This window comes from Abramis brama, assembly GCF_963993115.1.
Source record: "Abramis brama genome assembly, chromosome: 4".
NCBI lineage: Eukaryota > Metazoa > Chordata > Actinopteri > Cypriniformes > Leuciscidae > Abramis > Abramis brama.
The window spans coordinates 36,837,690-36,856,676 of record NC_139966.1 but is presented as its reverse complement, the minus strand read 5'-3'; the positions used below and the strand labels follow the sequence as shown (position 1 = coordinate 36,856,676).

The 18,987-nt window shown below is 37.4% G+C and overlaps 1 protein-coding gene across 10 annotated transcripts in view; it reads left to right on the top strand.

The window, feature by feature from the left end:
• The first annotated feature begins 771 nt into the window (after window positions 1-771).
• celsr1a (cadherin EGF LAG seven-pass G-type receptor 1a) overlaps window positions 772-18,987 on the top strand; it is a 91,687-nt gene continuing 73,471 nt past the window's right edge. For all 10 annotated transcript variants that reach the window (XM_084111840.1, XM_084111848.1, XM_084111847.1 and 7 more), the window contains exon 1: window positions 772-4,399. In XM_084111840.1, the coding sequence (XP_083967966.1) occupies window positions 871-4,399 (3,529 nt within the window). In that variant the 5' untranslated portion in view covers window positions 772-870. The remainder of the gene's footprint in view (window positions 4,400-18,987) is intronic.

Below are 18,987 nucleotides of genomic sequence, written 5' to 3'. Positions count from 1 at the left end.
TAATGTTTAAAAACGAAATTATAAAACTTTTTCTAAGGTCTCATGTGTAAAGGTTTGTGAGGGTTTTTACAATTACATGTCACCGTTTAATTAGCCTATAATATTGTAGCAAACCGTCGAAAACAATGACAACCATGGTGTTTTTGTAATAGTTTGTATGGATAAATAGTTTCGTTTTGCTCTACTCATAGTGAATAACATACAGAATCCAGCATTGATAACTCTTTATTACAGCCGCTTGTCAACTGAGTGATTTAAACACGTGCTGTGAATTCATGTCACTTAGAAAGCAGAAAACTTTATCTCAGTAGCCTAGTATAAACTGCAAGCGAGCGACTCAACGCAACCAACTAAAATACAAACTATCCATTATAAATGACATTGTAAACGGCGTTTATTTGTACAGAAGCATTCGCGTCCACAACATGCAGACAGTCGCATGAAACTGTTTAATCGCGAAACTTAATTTATTAGGCTATAATAGAATAGTTCTAGTTTGACGCGCCGCGTCGCTCGCTTAAGAAAAGTCGCAAAAGAACCAAGGAATATGCAGCGGTGAATAACAATAGTTGAATTTCCATGAGAGTTATTCTTTAGTCCTGAGAGGAGGTGCAGTGCAGGTTTATGTTAATGACTGTGTGTGTGTGTGTGTGTGTGTGTGTGCGGGGGGGGAGAGACGCGCACGCACGGAGCCATTTTGTTCTCATTTAAAACTTAACGTGGATAATGTCACTTGGCTCCATGGATACCAGCCTGACAAACTGTGTTTTCTGCTGTTAAAAAGCTACAATGAAGGATAAAAGAAGGTCGACGTGCCGGCAGAAGGAGAGCTGACGTGTTTTTTCTGCAAGTTTTGTGGAGTTTTACACCATGGATTTAGTAATGCTTTGGTTATTATGGGTTCACCTTCTCCTCTGCGCTCCTCTCATGGGATGTTTTGACTTGCACCTCTCGGAGACTTTACATTCTGGAGCTGTTCTTGCCAATTTGTCACTTGGACCAGGTTGGACTTATAAAATAGACAGGACTTTAACTTCCAAGTACATTGGGAACTTTATTAAAGTGGATTGGAGAGATGGAGTAGTGCGTTTAAATGGAGAGGTGGACTGTGCGCGCGCCCATCAGAGCGCGCTGCCTCTTTATTTTAAAATGACATCATTAACAACTGAAGGACTAGTTAACGCACATTTTAATGTATTTGTACACGGACGCAATTGCGTGTTCAAATATAAAAGGAAGAGAGTGAGTAAGCCTGATATTAACGTGGACTGCATTTATAACTTGGGACTAACTTCCTGCTTTTCTCCAGGTGATTTTCTCCTTAGTTTTAATGACTATTTACCTGTCTTCACAAGACACTCTGGCGTTTTTGCTTCTTCTTGCACCTCAGACCACCTGAATGTGTTTTTGCGTAACGGGACTTTACTTGTGAAGGACGCGTACTGTTTGGAGACGGACTTGAGACGCTTTAAAAACACTATTCGCTGTTCGTTTCTCGATTCAAACGGTGAGCCCTTCTCTTTGTGCCTTACATTACGATTCGCCTCAATCCAAACTTCATTATTAAATTCTATGCAAGACGTATCAAATCAATGGAAACCGAGAATAAAGCGAGCAGTGAATTCAGCGCCTCAGTTTCAGTTACCGAACTACCAGGTTTCAGTGCCCGAGAACGAGCCTGCGGGGACGCGCGTCATTGCCCTCAAAGCGACTGACAGCGACCCTGGAGACGCGGGAAAGATCGAGTATGGCATGGAAGCATTATTCGACAGCCGTTCTAAGGACTTTTTTCGGATAGACCCTCAAACCGGCATCATCGAGACTGTCCAGCCCTTAGATAGAGAAGTTAAAGACACACACGTTTTTAAAGTCACAGCTACTGATAATGGCATTCCGCGACGCGCAGCCACGTCATACCTGACCGTTACAGTAAGTGACACGAACGACCATGGACCCGTTTTTGAGCAGAATGAATATAGGGTTAGGATAAGAGAAAATGTGGAAGTTGGTTTTGAGGTGATTACGGTAAGGGCGACAGATGGAGATGCCCCATCCAATGCAAACATGATATATAAGATTGTGAATGGCGAAGGTGTTAATTCCGGGTTTGAAATTGATTCCCGGAATGGACTGGTTAAGATTCGGTTGCGTCCAGACAGAGAAACCATGGCCCAGTATCAATTGATAGTAGAGGCCAATGACCAAGGAAAGGACCCTGGACCCCGCAGTGCTACTGCGACAGTGTACATCACAGTTGAAGATGAAAATGACAATTACCCTCAGTTTAGTGAGAAGAGATATGTAGTTCAGGTGCCGGAAAATGTGGCAATTAACACTAAAGTGGCCCAGGTTGAAGCCTCTGACCGAGACGAGGGCAATAATGGTAAGGTTCATTACAGTATAATCAGCGGCAACGTAAAAGGTCAGTTCTTCATTCACACCCCAACCGGAGCCATTGATGTCATCAACCCCCTGGACTACGAAATGATCAGAGAGTATAATTTACGCATAAAGGCACAGGATGGAGGCAGGCCTCCTCTCATTAACGGCACCGGCATTGTTGTCGTCCAAGTTGTGGATGTGAACGACAATGCTCCCATGTTTGTAAGCACTCCTTTCCAAGCCACCGTTTTAGAGAACGTGCCCATTGGATATTCTGTGATTCACATTCAGGCCATTGATTCTGACTCCGGTGAAAACGCCCGTTTGGATTACCGCCTCACAGACACCACTCCAGGTTTCCCCTTCACCATCAATAACAGCACTGGATGGATAACAGTCAGTACTGAGCTGGACAGGGAAACCACTGAGTATTACACCTTCGGAGTGGAAGCCAGAGACAATGGAGTTCCGGTGATGTCGTCCTCAGCAAGCGTTAGCATCACCGTCCTAGATGTGAACGACAACATCCCTACGTTCACTGAGAAGGAGTATTCGCTGAAAATCAATGAAGATGCGGTTGTAGGGTCCAGTGTGTTAACTGTCACAGCTCTGGACCGTGATGTAAACAGTGTGGTCACCTATCAGATCTCCAGTGGTAACACGCGGAACCGGTTTGCCATCACTAGTCAAAGCGGAGGTGGACTCATCACGCTTGCGTTGCCGTTAGATTACAAAAAGGAACGGCAGTACGTTCTGACTGTCACCGCCTCTGACGGTACACGCTTCGACAACGTACAGGTGTTCATCAACGTAACTGATGCTAACACTCACAGACCCGTGTTCCAGAGCGCCAGCTACCATCAGACCTTCAGGGAGGACCAACCCATTGGATCAACTGTTGTGGTAATCAGTGCAACGGATGAGGACACGGGTGAGAATGCACGTATTACCTACATCATGGAGGACAACGTACCACAGTTTAAGATTGATCCGGACACAGGTGCCATCACCACACAGATGGAGATCGACTATGAAGATCTAGCCTCCTACACACTCGCCATCATTGCCCGTGACAATGGAATCCCACAGAAGTCTGATACCACGTATGTGGAAATTATCGTTCTGGACGCCAATGATAACACTCCACAGTTTGGGAGGGACAAATACCAGGGTTCCGTGTTGGAAGATGCTCCTCTGATGACCAGCGTGCTCCAGATATCTGCTTCCGACAGGGACTCGGGGCCTAACGGACGTGTGATCTACACCTTTCAAGGAGGCGACGATGGGGAAGGAGACTTCATGATTGAGCAGTACTCTGGAATTATCCGAATCAACCGGAAGCTGGACAGAGAGAACATTCCAGTCTATAACCTGAAGGCCCTTGCTGTAGATAAAGGTATTCCTCCTCTCAAAGCAGCAGTGGAGATCCAGATTTCTGTGTTGGACACCAATGACAATGCTCCTGTTTTTGAGAAGAATGAACTGTTCATCGACGTCAAAGAAAACAGCCCTGTTGATTCAGTGGTTGCCCGGATCACCGCCATGGACCCTGACGAAGGCACCAATGCTCAGATATTGTACCAAATTCTGTCAGGAAATAACCCTGAGGTCTTTGACTTGGATATGCTGACTGGAGACTTAAAAGTGCTTATGGATTTGGACTACGAGACCAAACGGGAGTATGTCATACAAGTGCAGGCCACGTCTGCACCTCTGGTCAGCAGTGCAATCGTCCACATCCGTGTGGTTGATGTCAATGACAACGATCCAGTCCTGCAGAATTTTGAGATTATCTTCAATAACTACGTCACCAACAAATCCAATAGCTTTCCGTCTGGGATTATAGGAAAGGTACCAGCTCACGACCCAGATGTGTCAGATAAACTCAAGTATAGCTTCATTGAAGGAAATGAGCTGAGTTTGCTGATCCTAAACTCGGATACTGGAGAGCTAAAACTCAGCAAAGATCTGGATAACAACAGACCTCTGGAGGCCACCATGAAAGTTTCTGTCACAGGTCAGTTAACTTCCCTTTGTATCTTTTGCATTAACTGTTTTTGCCTGTAATGACTCTTTCAATTTGAGATTTTCCAGCGTAGAAAGGTAAGAAAAAACTAAATTGATACAGACAAACTAATATGTATTATGTCACTTAAATATATTGGGTTGAAGTCAATGATGGAGCTGCTGCTCCGATTAGCTGCATGTTTTCAGTGCGTGTTTGCTGCAGGCTCAATTACAATCCTGTTCTTCTGCTTATGAGGTGTTTGTTAGAAATGTTGAAGAAGGCAAAGACCGTTTGTGTGAGAATGAGTTCTCGGTTCACTCGGTTCACTGTTATATCGAGATCCCGGTTAATGTTCTGTTATGAAATGTTTGAGATGAGCAACACATTATTGTTGAATTAGGTACCTCTAAGTATGTGATGGCTGTGCACTTTTGGAGAAATGGAACTAAATATCATGAAATCTTTTCATTGTCTGGGTAATTTATTACAGTTTTGGTCAATGCCAATAATATAAAAAGACCAAATATAAGCTGTTTAATCGACCTGGCCAATATATATTTGTAAATGACTGGTGCTGAATGGATTTAAAATGAATAGAATTGAACTGATTTAATACTCTGGTGCTCTTTGCTCTTTTTGTACCAAAAAACTTTACGTTTAGTTTTGTTTAGAATTTTTTACTTCATTGGAATGGTATGAAATTTGGTAAAGGTTTTGGCACTTGCTATGTGAACACAAAAAACAAAACAAAAATCCTATGAAATATAGTCACACTTGTGCTCCTTATTGACCGCATTGGAAATGAATGGGAGACGAATTTTATCTAGTGAAAACTTTTGGTACTGCAGCCAAACAAAATCTTACTGAAAGCTATTTTTTGAGATATCAAGCTCAAATGTGGAACACAACTTGTTTAGATTTATGGCTTTGATTTTCTTGCAATTTTAGAGTAAAACGTGATTTTGAAAATATTTCATATAAAAATTGAAAATAATATTTTTGTGCATTTTTCATATCAATACACGTAAAATTCTGTTACTTTTTTTAAGTTCTCTTTTTTAAACTTTTTTCACTTCAGCAAAAACTCTGCCAAGTGTCGTCTTTGAAAGGAGATTAAACTGAAGTCTGTGCTCTAAAGCATTCAAGAGTTACGACAGTTTAAGTTGAAAATTGAATTGTCAGGTCTATGCTCAAAAAGTGAATAAATGGATTATAAATACAGTGTAGATATAATTTAGTATAAAAAAATCCCCTAAAAATACAAAATATTAAATAAATAAAAAACATTATCAAACTAAAATATTGTACATTCATTTTATTGACAAAAATAATAAATTCTGTCATTTTTGACCGACACGCGAAGAGCATGGCTCGTTAGTGTGTTATTACAGTGCTTTATTATGATCATATCTGTGGCGGTGTTATATTATACCATGCGGCTCAATATGTACAGCCAGCCTCTTCAAATGGCATCAGCTTCTCAAATCTCACACTCTTCCTTCTCTGTTTCTGTCCTCCTTTTCTATCTCTCTCTTCCTCCTACACACCGGCCTTCCTGTTAATTTGCAACTTGCAATTCAAATACATCTCACAGAATACGGCTCTCTTGTCTGTGTTCTGTGGCTTTACGACCGTGTCTTTGTTGGTCTGATTGCCGGCCCTCATCTGAATATGCATGCTCATGGTCATTGTTGGGGTCGTAATGAGCCGCATTCATGCCATGCTCACTCATTCATGACAAAGACACATCAGTTTCCATCGCCATTGCAGTTCCCGCCCTCTTTTACCCCCTCAAATTCCACACAGATCTCTTTCTCTCTTGTCTAATAAACTAATGCATTTTATTCCTTGGACATACCCACATGTCAGATGTTAGGTAACCATTAACACTGGTTGTGTGACCTCTTCACCTCCCGCCCAGGGGAAAGGAAACGGCCCTAAAGGGAAAACATGTGACAGAGCTCTTAGTGAGATTGTAACGGCTACTCTGGTCTATGAGTGAATTTAATCAGGTGTCTCAATTTCAAATTCAACCATCCTCAAGAAGGTAACAAATGTTTTTCGATCATGCGATATTTGAGTCTTAGAAGAAGCCAGCTTAGACAGAAATAATTTAGTTAAATTATGGATTTTCCTTCTAGTATTTGCTATGTTAAGATATATCAGTTTAAATGTGTTTCTGTTTGCTATTGGTCAAACTTTTCAAAAATGAAAATTCTGTCATCATTTACTCACCCTCATGTCGTTCCAAACCCATACGACAAAACTTTGGTTACTCTTCAAAACACGAAGGAAGATGTTTTTAATGAAACCTAAGAGGTTTCTGTCCCTTCATTGAAAGTTCAGGTAACCAAAAAGATTATAAATTGTTTGTAGAATGAACCCATATGAATCGATTGGTTTAATACAAGTCTTGTGAAGAGATATGATTGCTTTAGCCTATATGATGAACAGATTTACTTTAGAAGAGACACTTTGGAACGTGTATTGTGGGTTTGAAAAGACATTCTCAGGTTGTTTTTTTTTGGGGGGGGGGGGGAACTAAAGTTAAGTGTTAAAGGCCTTTAAGGTTAGGGTTTAATTTACACCACTAAGCCTAAGTAAACATTGATTTTACTTTTAACTAATCAGACTTATCATTTTGTTCTGGCATACAATGAAAATACAGAAATAACCCAAGGAACACTAGGCACATCTAGGGACCAAAATATCATAGAGACTTGGGGATGGGCTCTTTTGACTCCCAGAACACCCTAGTAACCGCATAGCAACATGTTAAAACCCAGTCAAAACAAATGCATAGAAGTGCCCTAGCAACCACCCACTGAGCCCTAGAATCATGGTGGTGAGTTTTGCATGGGCAAGCACCACTCACACTGTCCTCACAAAATGTAAAAAATAATATATATAGTTTTACCAAATTTTAATGTTTTTTGTTACTTGATTTCTACTTGATATTCTTCCATATTTTAAATGTACCATACTCCACTCTTAAATGCAAAGCGAAAAAGCACTTTTTTCATACTTGAGACACTGTGGAAAAAAAGGTATAATTTTCTGCCTGATCTGACCCTCTAAAAATTACTTTTGTTGGTTTAACCTAAAGTAATATTTTGGACTAAAATAAAACCTGTTACTTTTACTGTTACCGCACGACTTTTTTTTAGTTTACTTCACAAATGGAACACTATTCAGACACTGTTATCTTTCACTCCTGAACAGGTGTTTTCCTTATCGACTTTTAAATTATTTATCCAAGTACTTGGGGACACACACAAGTCCCAGATATGCACCTGATAAAAGCAAGTTAACATTCTAGTCAAAACAAGAGCCATTCTAGCCTAAAACAACTCCAGTTTGCACAGCAAACATGACGGAGTGAGGGCTGCGTGTTTGAAAAGTAACCTAATCTCTCTTATCTGTGTCTGTTAACATTCAACAAGGCTTTTCCCGATTTTAGGGGTGTCCTCTGCAAAATTATGCCCTTTTTTTTTTTTAGCCCTGCACCTTTGTGCTTTGTTTCACTGGATCAATACCGGTGATAAGCCATCTGTCACAGCCTCGAGATAGATGGAGCCAGCCGTCATTTGTACTGGGGAAACTGAATTTCACCATTTTTTTGATGTCTTTATCTTTCGATTAAGATCCATGTCACATCCAAAGAGAGGAGTGGAGGTGATTTATCACTTCTAGCCAGTTTCTTCCTCTTTTCCCCCTGAAGTCAGCGAGCTGATCCTGCCGATACACGCTGACTCCTTCAGTGGGGTGAGCTTCTGCCCGTGGGCCGATGCGTTTGCGTCTCATGTAGTTGACGGTATAGCCCACTCAGCGCTGCAGGACTCGCATGTTCTACATTGCATTGCCAAACTCTCTGAACTTGTATTTCAGTTGGGACTTGAAGACTTAGCTTCATATCCTACAAAACGATTTCTTGTAATTGGATGGTTGAGGTTTGTAGATTAAATGTTTAGGCCCACTTGGATCTTGCACACTTTTTACATTTTCTGCACTGAAAAAACAATGGTGTAGGATTTTTACTCAGAAATTGTTAGTAGATTTGTTTTTGTTTTTGTTAATTTTACAAAAAAATACAAAGAAATGGCAAGAGACACATTGAATTAAATATGGAATTGTGAATAGAAAGACTGAAATAGTACTTTCTTTTAAAAAAGTTCTCCAAATAATCTGTTTTAGGGTACGTTTAAACTTTTAAACGTAAACTTTTTGTCTTTGCGTTCTTTGTGTACAGATGACAACGATGTCAAAACGATCCCCGTTCACACAGATATGCGAAAACGACTAAAAACGTTGTATTATTCATGCCAGGCCAGTAGTTGGCGATGTCACTTTGTAATGAAACACTACGCGCCTATAGAATAAACACGCATTACGCATGCGCATGACGTCCCTGTGTTCACAAATGTAGTTTACATGGAGACGATAACGATATCATTTTTAAAAACCTACATTTTGAAACCTGTTTTCAAAAGTTTGTTTTTTCAGGCCCACAAAACGCCATTGTCGTGTAAATGAATGGCCACATTTTTCAGTTTTTTGTTGAAAAAGATGTTGTGTAAACGTTCCCTTATTTACAACTTTGAAACAATATTTTTTAGAGTGTGTGGAAGAAAATCTGTGAAATTCTGCAAAACCGATATAAACAGTAAAATAGATTGAGTTAAAGAGGCTACATGCGATTTTCTGAAATTTAAACTCGCGACTGACACCTGTGGCCAAAAAACGGAACTGCTCTTCCTTTCTGCTCGCTCTCGTACGTGCACACTTCACAAGTCATCCGCTGCAAAGAAGTCAACATTATGTTTACAGAGGTAAGAAAAGTCAAATACATATATTGTTTGAGAAACTAAGTTTGTTTGCTGACTAGCGGTGGTGGCAGAGTGATCTGAAACGTTTAACATGAACGCGCTTGACGTCACATCCGCAGACAGCGCGCGAAAAATCCGACCCGACAGAAAATAGGAAAAATAGGATACAGGCTTATAGGTGCACCCACTGTGAGCTGACAAGGTGTCACTATGCTCATCAGGAGATGTTTGAGTCATAAATGGTCAAATAAAAAGGCTATTGTTACGTTTATTTTGGGGAAAAAGTTGCATGTAGCCTCTTTAAGCTCCAAGATTTTGCAACTATTATAAACTTAAATTTTTGGCTTATTTATTTATTTATTTATTGCAGTTTCAGCATCTTTTAAATGTGTGTATATATATATATATATATATATATATATATATATATAGTTTAAATGCAAATTAACAAACATTATTAAGAATGTTACTAGTAGCTACTGTGTATGATTTTATGTTGGCTATGAGGTCGGGGTAATTGTAACAAGTTATGAATATAATGTAATCTTTTCAAATGCATAATGAACATAATTTTATCAAAATATGTAGTCGAAGACTTCTTATTTTATGAATTGATCAATATATTTAGGTAAAACAGATTTAAATTATTTCATATAATTATAAAGTAGATTCCACATAGACTTTTGTCTTAATAATAAAAATATTCCAGACAACTAAAAGAATTAGTACCATATTAAGGTTAAACTATTCAATGCAATATTGATAAGTACTATAAAATCAATTATATTATTATTAGCTACTTTGATGTTTGCTCTTATTTGAGATATACTTGAAAAATATCATAATGTTATACCTCTTCCCCCTGATGGAGGCAACTGTAACATTCTGACTTTTTAAATTGATCAAATTCAATGTGATGATCAAGTCTTTCACAACGAAAACACGTGAAGCAGTGTGTGTTGAACTCTGTGAATGATGGAAATCGGCGGGGCTTTTCTATGGAATTCGGCAGCTGTCGATTCCCTTCAGGCATACCTGTGAGTAATGGGGTAATGAGCTGAGTAATTTGTTTTGCAATGACTGTTATGAATGATATGCTTCGATATGTAGGCTAAATGTACAACTAATTCAAAGAGCTGATATGCTAATTAAAGTGGCCACGTTTTGTGTAAGGACCACTTAACTAGAGTTAACGTGAATTGGCTTAAGCTTGTAGAAGCTGTTCCTGTGTGGTTCATGCGTGTATTGTGTGAGCAGACGGGGTCAGAGTAGGGCTGGCCAGCTGTGTCCTCAGATCTGCTTTCTGACATGCACACAACAGCTGTAAGAGAGCCAGACAGAGACTTTAATCACTGTAAAACTGCACTGCCTGTCCCCTGTCATCTACATGTCATTACCAGAGGAGATCTCCACTCCAGGTGTGACTGTCCTTCTGCCTCATCCACACACGACCCTCTGACCTCTGAGGTCACAGACATGCTGTGGGCGTCATTCTGTCAAACATACTTTGTTTAAAGGGACGAATCCCACTTATCATTCATTAATGAGGCTGAAATAGTAGTAGAAAGTGTTATGAACTAACGTTTAGATATTTAAGTATTATTTTTTGTTGCGTGAAGAAGGCGTTAAGTGATGCTTCTACATGCAAAACTCACTGCCGTAATGCTAAGCTGTTTGTTTTGCTATTCGGTTTTTACTGCATTGCTATTATTAGCTTCTTCTTTTTTTCTTTTCTTCATTTATCTTAATTTAGATTAGTTTGTGTTAGTTTTCACCTTATTTTTGGTTATCTTTTTTTTTTTTTTTAAGTTTTCTTTGTTTTTATTTGATATCATATTTTAGGGCTGCCAATGTTGTGCTAACTGGTATCATTTAAAAATGTTAAAAATATTAAATTTATTATGTTTATTATCAGGTTTCAAGTTATATCAACTTTATTTTAAGTTTTACTTGTACCAAAAAGTTATTAATTTCATTTGATGACATTTTGGTTGCATTTTAATTTGTTTTGAAGTCATGGAAATGTTATATGGAAATTTTAGTTTAGTTTAGATTTTCTCAGTTATGTTAGTTTATGCTATATATATATATATATATATATATATATATATATATATATATATATATATATATATATATATATATATATATATTATTATTATATATTATAATTTTTTTTTTTTTATTAACAATAATGTTTTCATTTAGTTTATGATATTAATAACACTGGTTCACCACCCGGCATCTTTAATGTTCCATCCCAGTTTAATGAGAAAACTTGACTATTTTACCTTTTTGGCGAATTGAAATGAATATGTATGACACGTACACATTTTAGAAAATATCTAAACATGAAGGTCCATTCCTAAACCTAACCCTCAGTTGGGTGCAAGCAGGTAGTCTGAAAATGTACAAATGAGATTGTACAAATATGCCACCAACTGCCATGATAGTGTGTTTTGTATATTATTTTCTCTAGATGCGAACACTCTGTTTCATAGCTGAAGTTGGGTAGACATAACAAAATGGTTCAAGGTCTGTGTAGTTTAAACAAACTGAGTTTTATTGAAACTTTTTCACTTTGCTTGCAATGCTACATCTGTCCCCATAGTGTCTGTTGAAACTGTTATTAGATTACTGAGGCAAACTATGTCAGCACTGTTCTCTTACCCATCTTTTTTATTCCTCTTGAACATTGCCCTTTATTAACAGACAGGTAAATGGCCTCTATGTATCTGATACTAGCAATTTTGGTTAACCGCAGGTTTCTTTAGAATTTGTTCATGTTTCTAAAGGCCTTCAACCTTATTTTCCAGAGAGATGAAGATCAGAAATCCTCCTCCTCCTCACATTCCTGCTCTCTGATAGCGGAATACAGTCGAGACCAGGAAACCTGAACATTAATTAAGCTAAAATAACAGTGCGAGCTGTCTGCATCTCTGTTAAATGAGCAGGAAAGGAATTTGATTCATGTTTAATCTTGCAAACTCATTTGAAGGTGGAGAGAGAAGACAGAGACAGCGATGAGGTCTCGAACCGGTGCCAAGAGGGGCAAACAATAACCGCTCCAGGTTTGGGTCATTCCAGGGTAGTTTACATCAAAACATGGCTCAGCATTGTTTTGCCTTTGTACGCTAATTATACGGTTTTGTTTAAGCTGTAATGTTTTCAGGCTTCATTTGCCCTTGACTACTTGGAATTTTTTGTGATAATGAATATCGACCTTTCACTTGCAATTGCCCATTTTAACTTTTGCAAATTATAAAGGAATTTTCTGGTTTGAATACTTCTGCTCTGCAACAGAAAACAATTGCAACTCGCTCTGATTGTCAAAAGAAACAAAAGTCTGTTTACAGTAGCTTACAATGGAAGTTTACAAAGTCATTCCAATGAGCTTAAATCAGAAATATGTTGCCCAAAATCGTTTCTTTCTATAAAGTTGTCTAAATCATCCTTGTAACAGTGGAACTACTGTTCTGAGTTGAAACTTTTCTGGATATGTACCTTCTTTTGGGTGGAGTGTGCTCAATATAAACGGTAATTTGTGGGTAGTTATGTCCCTTTTGGTATCCTTACACATATTGTGTATGCAAATCATACCTGGCTTTAACCGGTTTCACATGAACATGACAGTAGTGAAAGATTAAATATAAACTTACCACAGGCAAGGTTAATAAGTTTCACATTACTTTTTACAATACATATCGTTTCGAAGCAGCTTTACAGAAAATGCATGTTTCGACGTTGGTCCCCCTGTGGTGAAAATCAAGGTTTTAATGTTGTTTATATGTTTATGTGGTGCTTTAAGACAAACCATGTGCAAATTTTATCTCACTATTTTTCATAATTGCGTGATATAAAGTCACAATTGCGAGAAATAAACTGTCTCAGAATTGCATGTTTATATTTCACAATTCTGACTTTATATCTCGCAATTCTGAGATAAAAAGTCGCAATTATCTTTTAAAATGTTTTATTCTGTGGCGGAAACAAGCTTCCATAGATTTCCATTGTAAGTACTTTAGTATTTTTCATTACAATTTTCAACAAATTGATGAGAAATTACTGTCAGTTTGTCGTATATAATGTTTAACTTGTCTTGAACCTCAAACGTTCCTTTAATTGAGTGGATTTTCCTGTAAAAGTCATGGAGCTACGCCTCACATTTAGCTTTACCGGTGCAGTGGAGGCAACTTGGAACATAAATCACAGGCCTTTTTTCTCTTCAAGAAACGCCTTTTAGGTGCTTGTTTGAAAATGGCATCTCCCTTAGGCAATACTACTGAGATCTTAACCATTAACTCCACCTGTGGTCTCCAGAAATGTCACAGATGTTTGATGATGTTCTACAGCCCCTTCTAAAGCATTGAATGCCTTCTGTGAAGATGAATTCTGCCCATTCCGAAAATGATTAGTCTTCACACAATCTTAAAAGCAACTTCATCAAACTCAACAGAAATCCGAAGCGCTCTTGAAGTGACAAGGAAACCCTACAACGCATAGAATCACTGAATGGCAGCATTCAATGAAGAATGATATATAAACTTTCCGCCTCTTTGTAGATTTTCTAAGCCTCTTTAAGAGCGCTGCGCACTCTCGCCCAGGATTAAATGGCTGTTTGTTCAGACAGATTGCTGGTTGGGAAGTCTGGACAGGTTGGGTAGTCATCAAGGTGCGTTTTTTAACCGACTAGGCCTGACCTGTGAGCTCAGGTGAAGTGGAGGTCCCATTCTCAGGGGTTAGATTTAGACCGACGGATCAGACGCAATCCAGATCCGTGATTCCCCGGGCTGGGAAGTCGGAAGGGGAACCTGTTCGCGTGTAACACGACACACTTTCCGCTCTGTCCTGACCCTATTCTGCCGCACATAAAAGATGTCTTTGTCCTTAACGCTAAGGAGCTAGAAAAGCATCTATTTCAGCCAACGGCCAAAAAGTGTGACATTACATGTGTCCAACGGTGACCGACTCTACGTTTTTAGAAATATACTCCAAAGGCCATCCATGCACAGCATTTAGGGATTATGAGGGAAATTAAAGTTCTTTTTGCTTTCAAAGACTTTCCTGTTTTCACTCAGCATGCATGAACTAGCACACGCTTTTCTACAATGGCTAGCCTGTAATTCAATAGCATTGTTAATACCAGTGTATGACAATGCCACTATATAAAGGAAGCATGTATTTGATAGCAAACTTTGCTGTTTGAGCAACATGCTCTTGCTGGTGGTATTTTTTTGACGTTTTTATGGGGAAAGGCTTGGGAAATGTGATACTTGGGCGGCCATCCAATACATTTTAAGGTGTGTATTTTGGGTAATATAATATTACATCACTCTGATCAGGAAGTCGCCCGCACTCGTGAAACACAAGCAAAAATCATTGATTTCAATGCGATATATTTTATGTACAAGGTTTTACGAACAATTTATCTGCACAAATTCGTTCTGCTCGTGTTTCATGAATGAGAACTAATCAGGGTTCAAAATAAAAACCATTCAGGGTATATTTTCTAAAAAATAATAATTGTTTTAATAATTTTCAAAATAGTATTTTAGATTAAAAATTGGATGTTGATCAAATATTATTGGATAATAAATTTATGCAAGACATGTATTCAAGAAATTATATTTTTATTAGTGCTGGGCAACGATTAATCGTGATTAATCACATCCAAATTTGTGTTTACATAATATATGTGTGTGTAATGTGTATAATTATTTTGTAAATACACATACATGCATTTATATTTTTAAGAAAAATGTGTATATATATATATATATATATATATACAGTATATATATATATATATATATATATATATATACACAGTATATACATGTAAATATTTCTTAAATACATACATGCATATGTGTGTATTTATATATACAAAATAATTATACACAGTACACACACATAGGCCTATATCATGTTAACACAAACGTTTTCTATAATTTTTATATATATCAGTATCCAGTGGGGTTATTACAAACTGGAAATTATCATAAGAATTTATATTTCATAAGTAAAATTCTTTTAATTCTTTAAAATAATAGTTCATTTTTTAACTTGCTTACAGTGTTGAAATATAACTGGTTTGGTAAAATTTGACCAACTGCTTTTGGCTTGCAGGCTAAAAAGTTCATATTGGAACCAATATGTTGTACCTTTTTTTTTTTTTCTTGAAATTTATACCAAGTTGTACAAAACATTGAACAGACAGTTCGTCTATCTTTCACAGCCTTGTTTTCGCCCATGTCAAATTAAATGTCGTCCACCCTTGCACAAGTTTTTAAGGCAATATCTGAGCAAGTCGACATGGAAATACTTGAAATGTCATTTTAGCCACTAACGAGTAAAAGTTTAACAAAAATCATGAGAGGCCTGCAGGGTGATTTGCAGTTTAGTCTTTGCTTTTGAGATGCACTTTGTACTTTTTTTGAACCTTCAGGCTAAGCTTAGAAATACTAGATGTATTGAATTTGTCTTGTCGTTGAGAGGTGTCAAGCCACCATTTTAGAAACGCCGTCACCTCTTACAGGGGGGGTTGGTTTCACCTCCCCCTGATTATACAGCCAATATAACCATTTCGTTCACGACCTTTCGCACCTCACAACGACGCTTGAAAACAAAAGCTCTTCTCTACTTGAATTTTCACTCTTAAACATGAAGTCGCCCTCTCAAATTACATTTACATTAAAGCAGGTTCTGTTTCAGATGGAGGCAGATATTCTCACACAATGCCATTCTCTGTTCCGTTCGTAATCCGTGTTATTTGGAAAAATGATCTGTGCCCCACTGTAACCTTGGCCAGGCCTGGTATTTTATTTATCTCTCTTGCCTAATGATAAGCTGGTTTAGTAAGCTTGAAGTGCAGGGGTCACTGCAGGAGACATGAAAGATGCTAGTTTTCATTATTTTCATTATATTGAATAGTATTCTTTAAAAAATAGAGATTTATTGATCAATAAATAAATAAAAAATAAGAATCTATCCCATTTTTTATTAGTTGACTGTAATAAGCTTCTTTTTTTTCCGCAACTCGTTTAACTTATAATATGAAAACAGGTGGGCTTGTATGTTAGGCTCTATTTATCTATTTCTTGTAGTCAGATTGATGTGTTATAACAGGAAGTCCTGCATACTAAAGATCTTTGATCCTTACTTGTCTCCTAGTGTTTTAGTGTTTATATATGTGATTTATGCTCGTGATCTGCTCTAGGGTTTTGGGGTAAATCAGATCATGGGTAATAACCTCTGTTTTGCTCAATGACATTTACTTAAAAAGGTCAAGGAGGTCACATCTGGCCTAACCAGTTCAGTTTAATGACTATAGTGCCAGTGTAGAGTCTTATCAATACTGACACTCAAGTGCTTAAGAAAGGTCATCTGGGTTTTCAGAACGCACACACACACACACACACACACACACACACACACACACACACACACACACACACACACACACACACACACACACACACACACACACACTACCTGAACCAGAGAGAGAGAGAGAGAGAGAGAGAGAGAGAGAGATTTACTAAAAAAGTGCAGAATTCATCTTTGATGAAAAGAAAAAAGTTTCGCTTTGACCCTAAAAATAATATCTATTTGGGTTATTCTCACAAAAACAACAACAAAAAACAACGAAAAAACAATCATTTATTTTCATGGCCTTGTATACATTAAATTAATCTCAAGTTGGTTCAGTGGTCAGAATATAAAACAGAAATATTATTCATAAAAACTTTAAAAACAAATAGAATGACAATAAAAGTGTTTATGTAAAACGAATTAAAATTCAATTAAAAACAAGATAAAATCTCAAAAAATAAAACTGAATATAAATATTGTAGTTATATTAATCATAAACGTAATTTAAAAGATTTTATGTTAAGAATATGTTCAGGTCATATTTATAATTAAATGACAAAATAAAGTATATATAAAAAAAGAAATAATAAGAAATGCTGCAGAAAGAAAACAAACCCTATTTTTTAAAACATTAAAATGGTCGTATTCATCACAATTAACAAAATGTAACCCTTAATTCTCAATATTGTGATGTTAAAAATATCATTGTCATGCAGAAGTTTTAATGCATAATGGTGGTATTTGTTGTGCTGAAGAAAAATTAGGCAAAATGATTTTCATTACTGTATTGGAGATATGAGAATGTTTTTTTTCTTCACATTAAAGTAATGGCAGTTTGGGGCGTGATCAATTTTTATATTGATTAATTATTATTAACTGTTCGGTTAAACTCCTTGCTAGTGCCTTTTTACTATTGCTGACAATTCTGTGTTCATGTTACGGAAGTGTGTTCTCTTCAATGCAAATAACCTTCTTAAAAGGAGAGGGGGAGGTACAGTGTTTTCCATGTCAAAAGGCTCCTCTTGCATGAATGTGGTCGTCGGAGCTGGTGTAGGGGTCCGACCCATTATCCACACTATTCCTAGGTGTTGCGGACTCGTCAGGGTGTCTCAGTTCACAAAGCTATTAATGGACTGACAAGACAATGCATACAACCTGGAAGGGTTTCTGTGGTCTTGGTACATTTAAATTGGCCATGAACTTTGGTGTGTGGGAAGTTTTGTTGACTGTCTAGAGGTTCTCCTTTAGTATGTTAAAAGGAATCACCTCTGTGTTAATCGTTTGTTGTTGAACGTTAGTTTAGGCTCTAGACTGACAGAGGTCTTTTATGCCTGTGTAAGTCAACAGGAAATGAAATACACTTTATTTTTGATCAAAACAGTTGGTTGTCATAATCATTCATCAAAATGTAATACATTTCTCCACCTTAAACGACTTTTCTGTTCTGCTGATGTAATCAGGGCTCTGTGGGTGGGGAAACATAATATTAACCAATAATATTGTAGCCTAACACACATGATCCAATCAAATCCCAGTGAGTAAAATGAAGCATCACATTAAGCAAGTTTAATGCATTGCAAATTACATTTCATCCCTTTAAATGAGAAGATTGCATTTATTTTCACCAACAACCAATCAAATTAACCCTTTGCTTCTTCTGTATACTGTATACTAGTAGTCATGTCTGTGTCCTTTCTTTGTCCTGTCTGGTCAATGGAGGCAGTTTAACGGACCCTTAGTCATCTCTGTGATGTTAGGAATGAGTTTTCTATACAGCGTCAGATGCAATAGATGCATTCGTATTCTAAACATGTTTCCTACATGAGTTCTCAGTTGTTTCATTTATCTGTCAACTACTGTATATGTCTCAGATTTTTCTCCAAAAATTCTATAAAGGCATAAAAAGTCCATTGTTGAGACAGAAGAATAGAATAGAGGTGCAAAATTACTGTGGATAGCAGCTCGAATAATTTGGTTTTGGAAGAATTTTGACGAAAAACGTTTTTTGTACGGATTTGTACTCATCTTGTACACATCTGAACAGAGTTTAAGACATTCTTGAGTCTGACATCAATTTTGAGACTCGGCCACATGTGAGATTACTGAAGTCTTTTTCTCAAGAGAAACATCTGAGAAGCAGGAGACTTTTTTGACAATTTAATCTAACTGATGCGTAGGAGAAAGAATTGAGATATTAAAGAGTTTTCATTTATTATTTTTTTTGTCTTATGAGACAGTCTCCCCATATATCACTGTGGACTGCACATTAACTCATTGTTTTAAACCCAGTGTCACAACATGGAGGAAACTCAGGAAACTTTGCACAGAGGGTGTGCTGTTTATCTTGGGCTTATTTTCCCACAATGCACCAGTGGACTTCAATTTTACTCCTTTTTT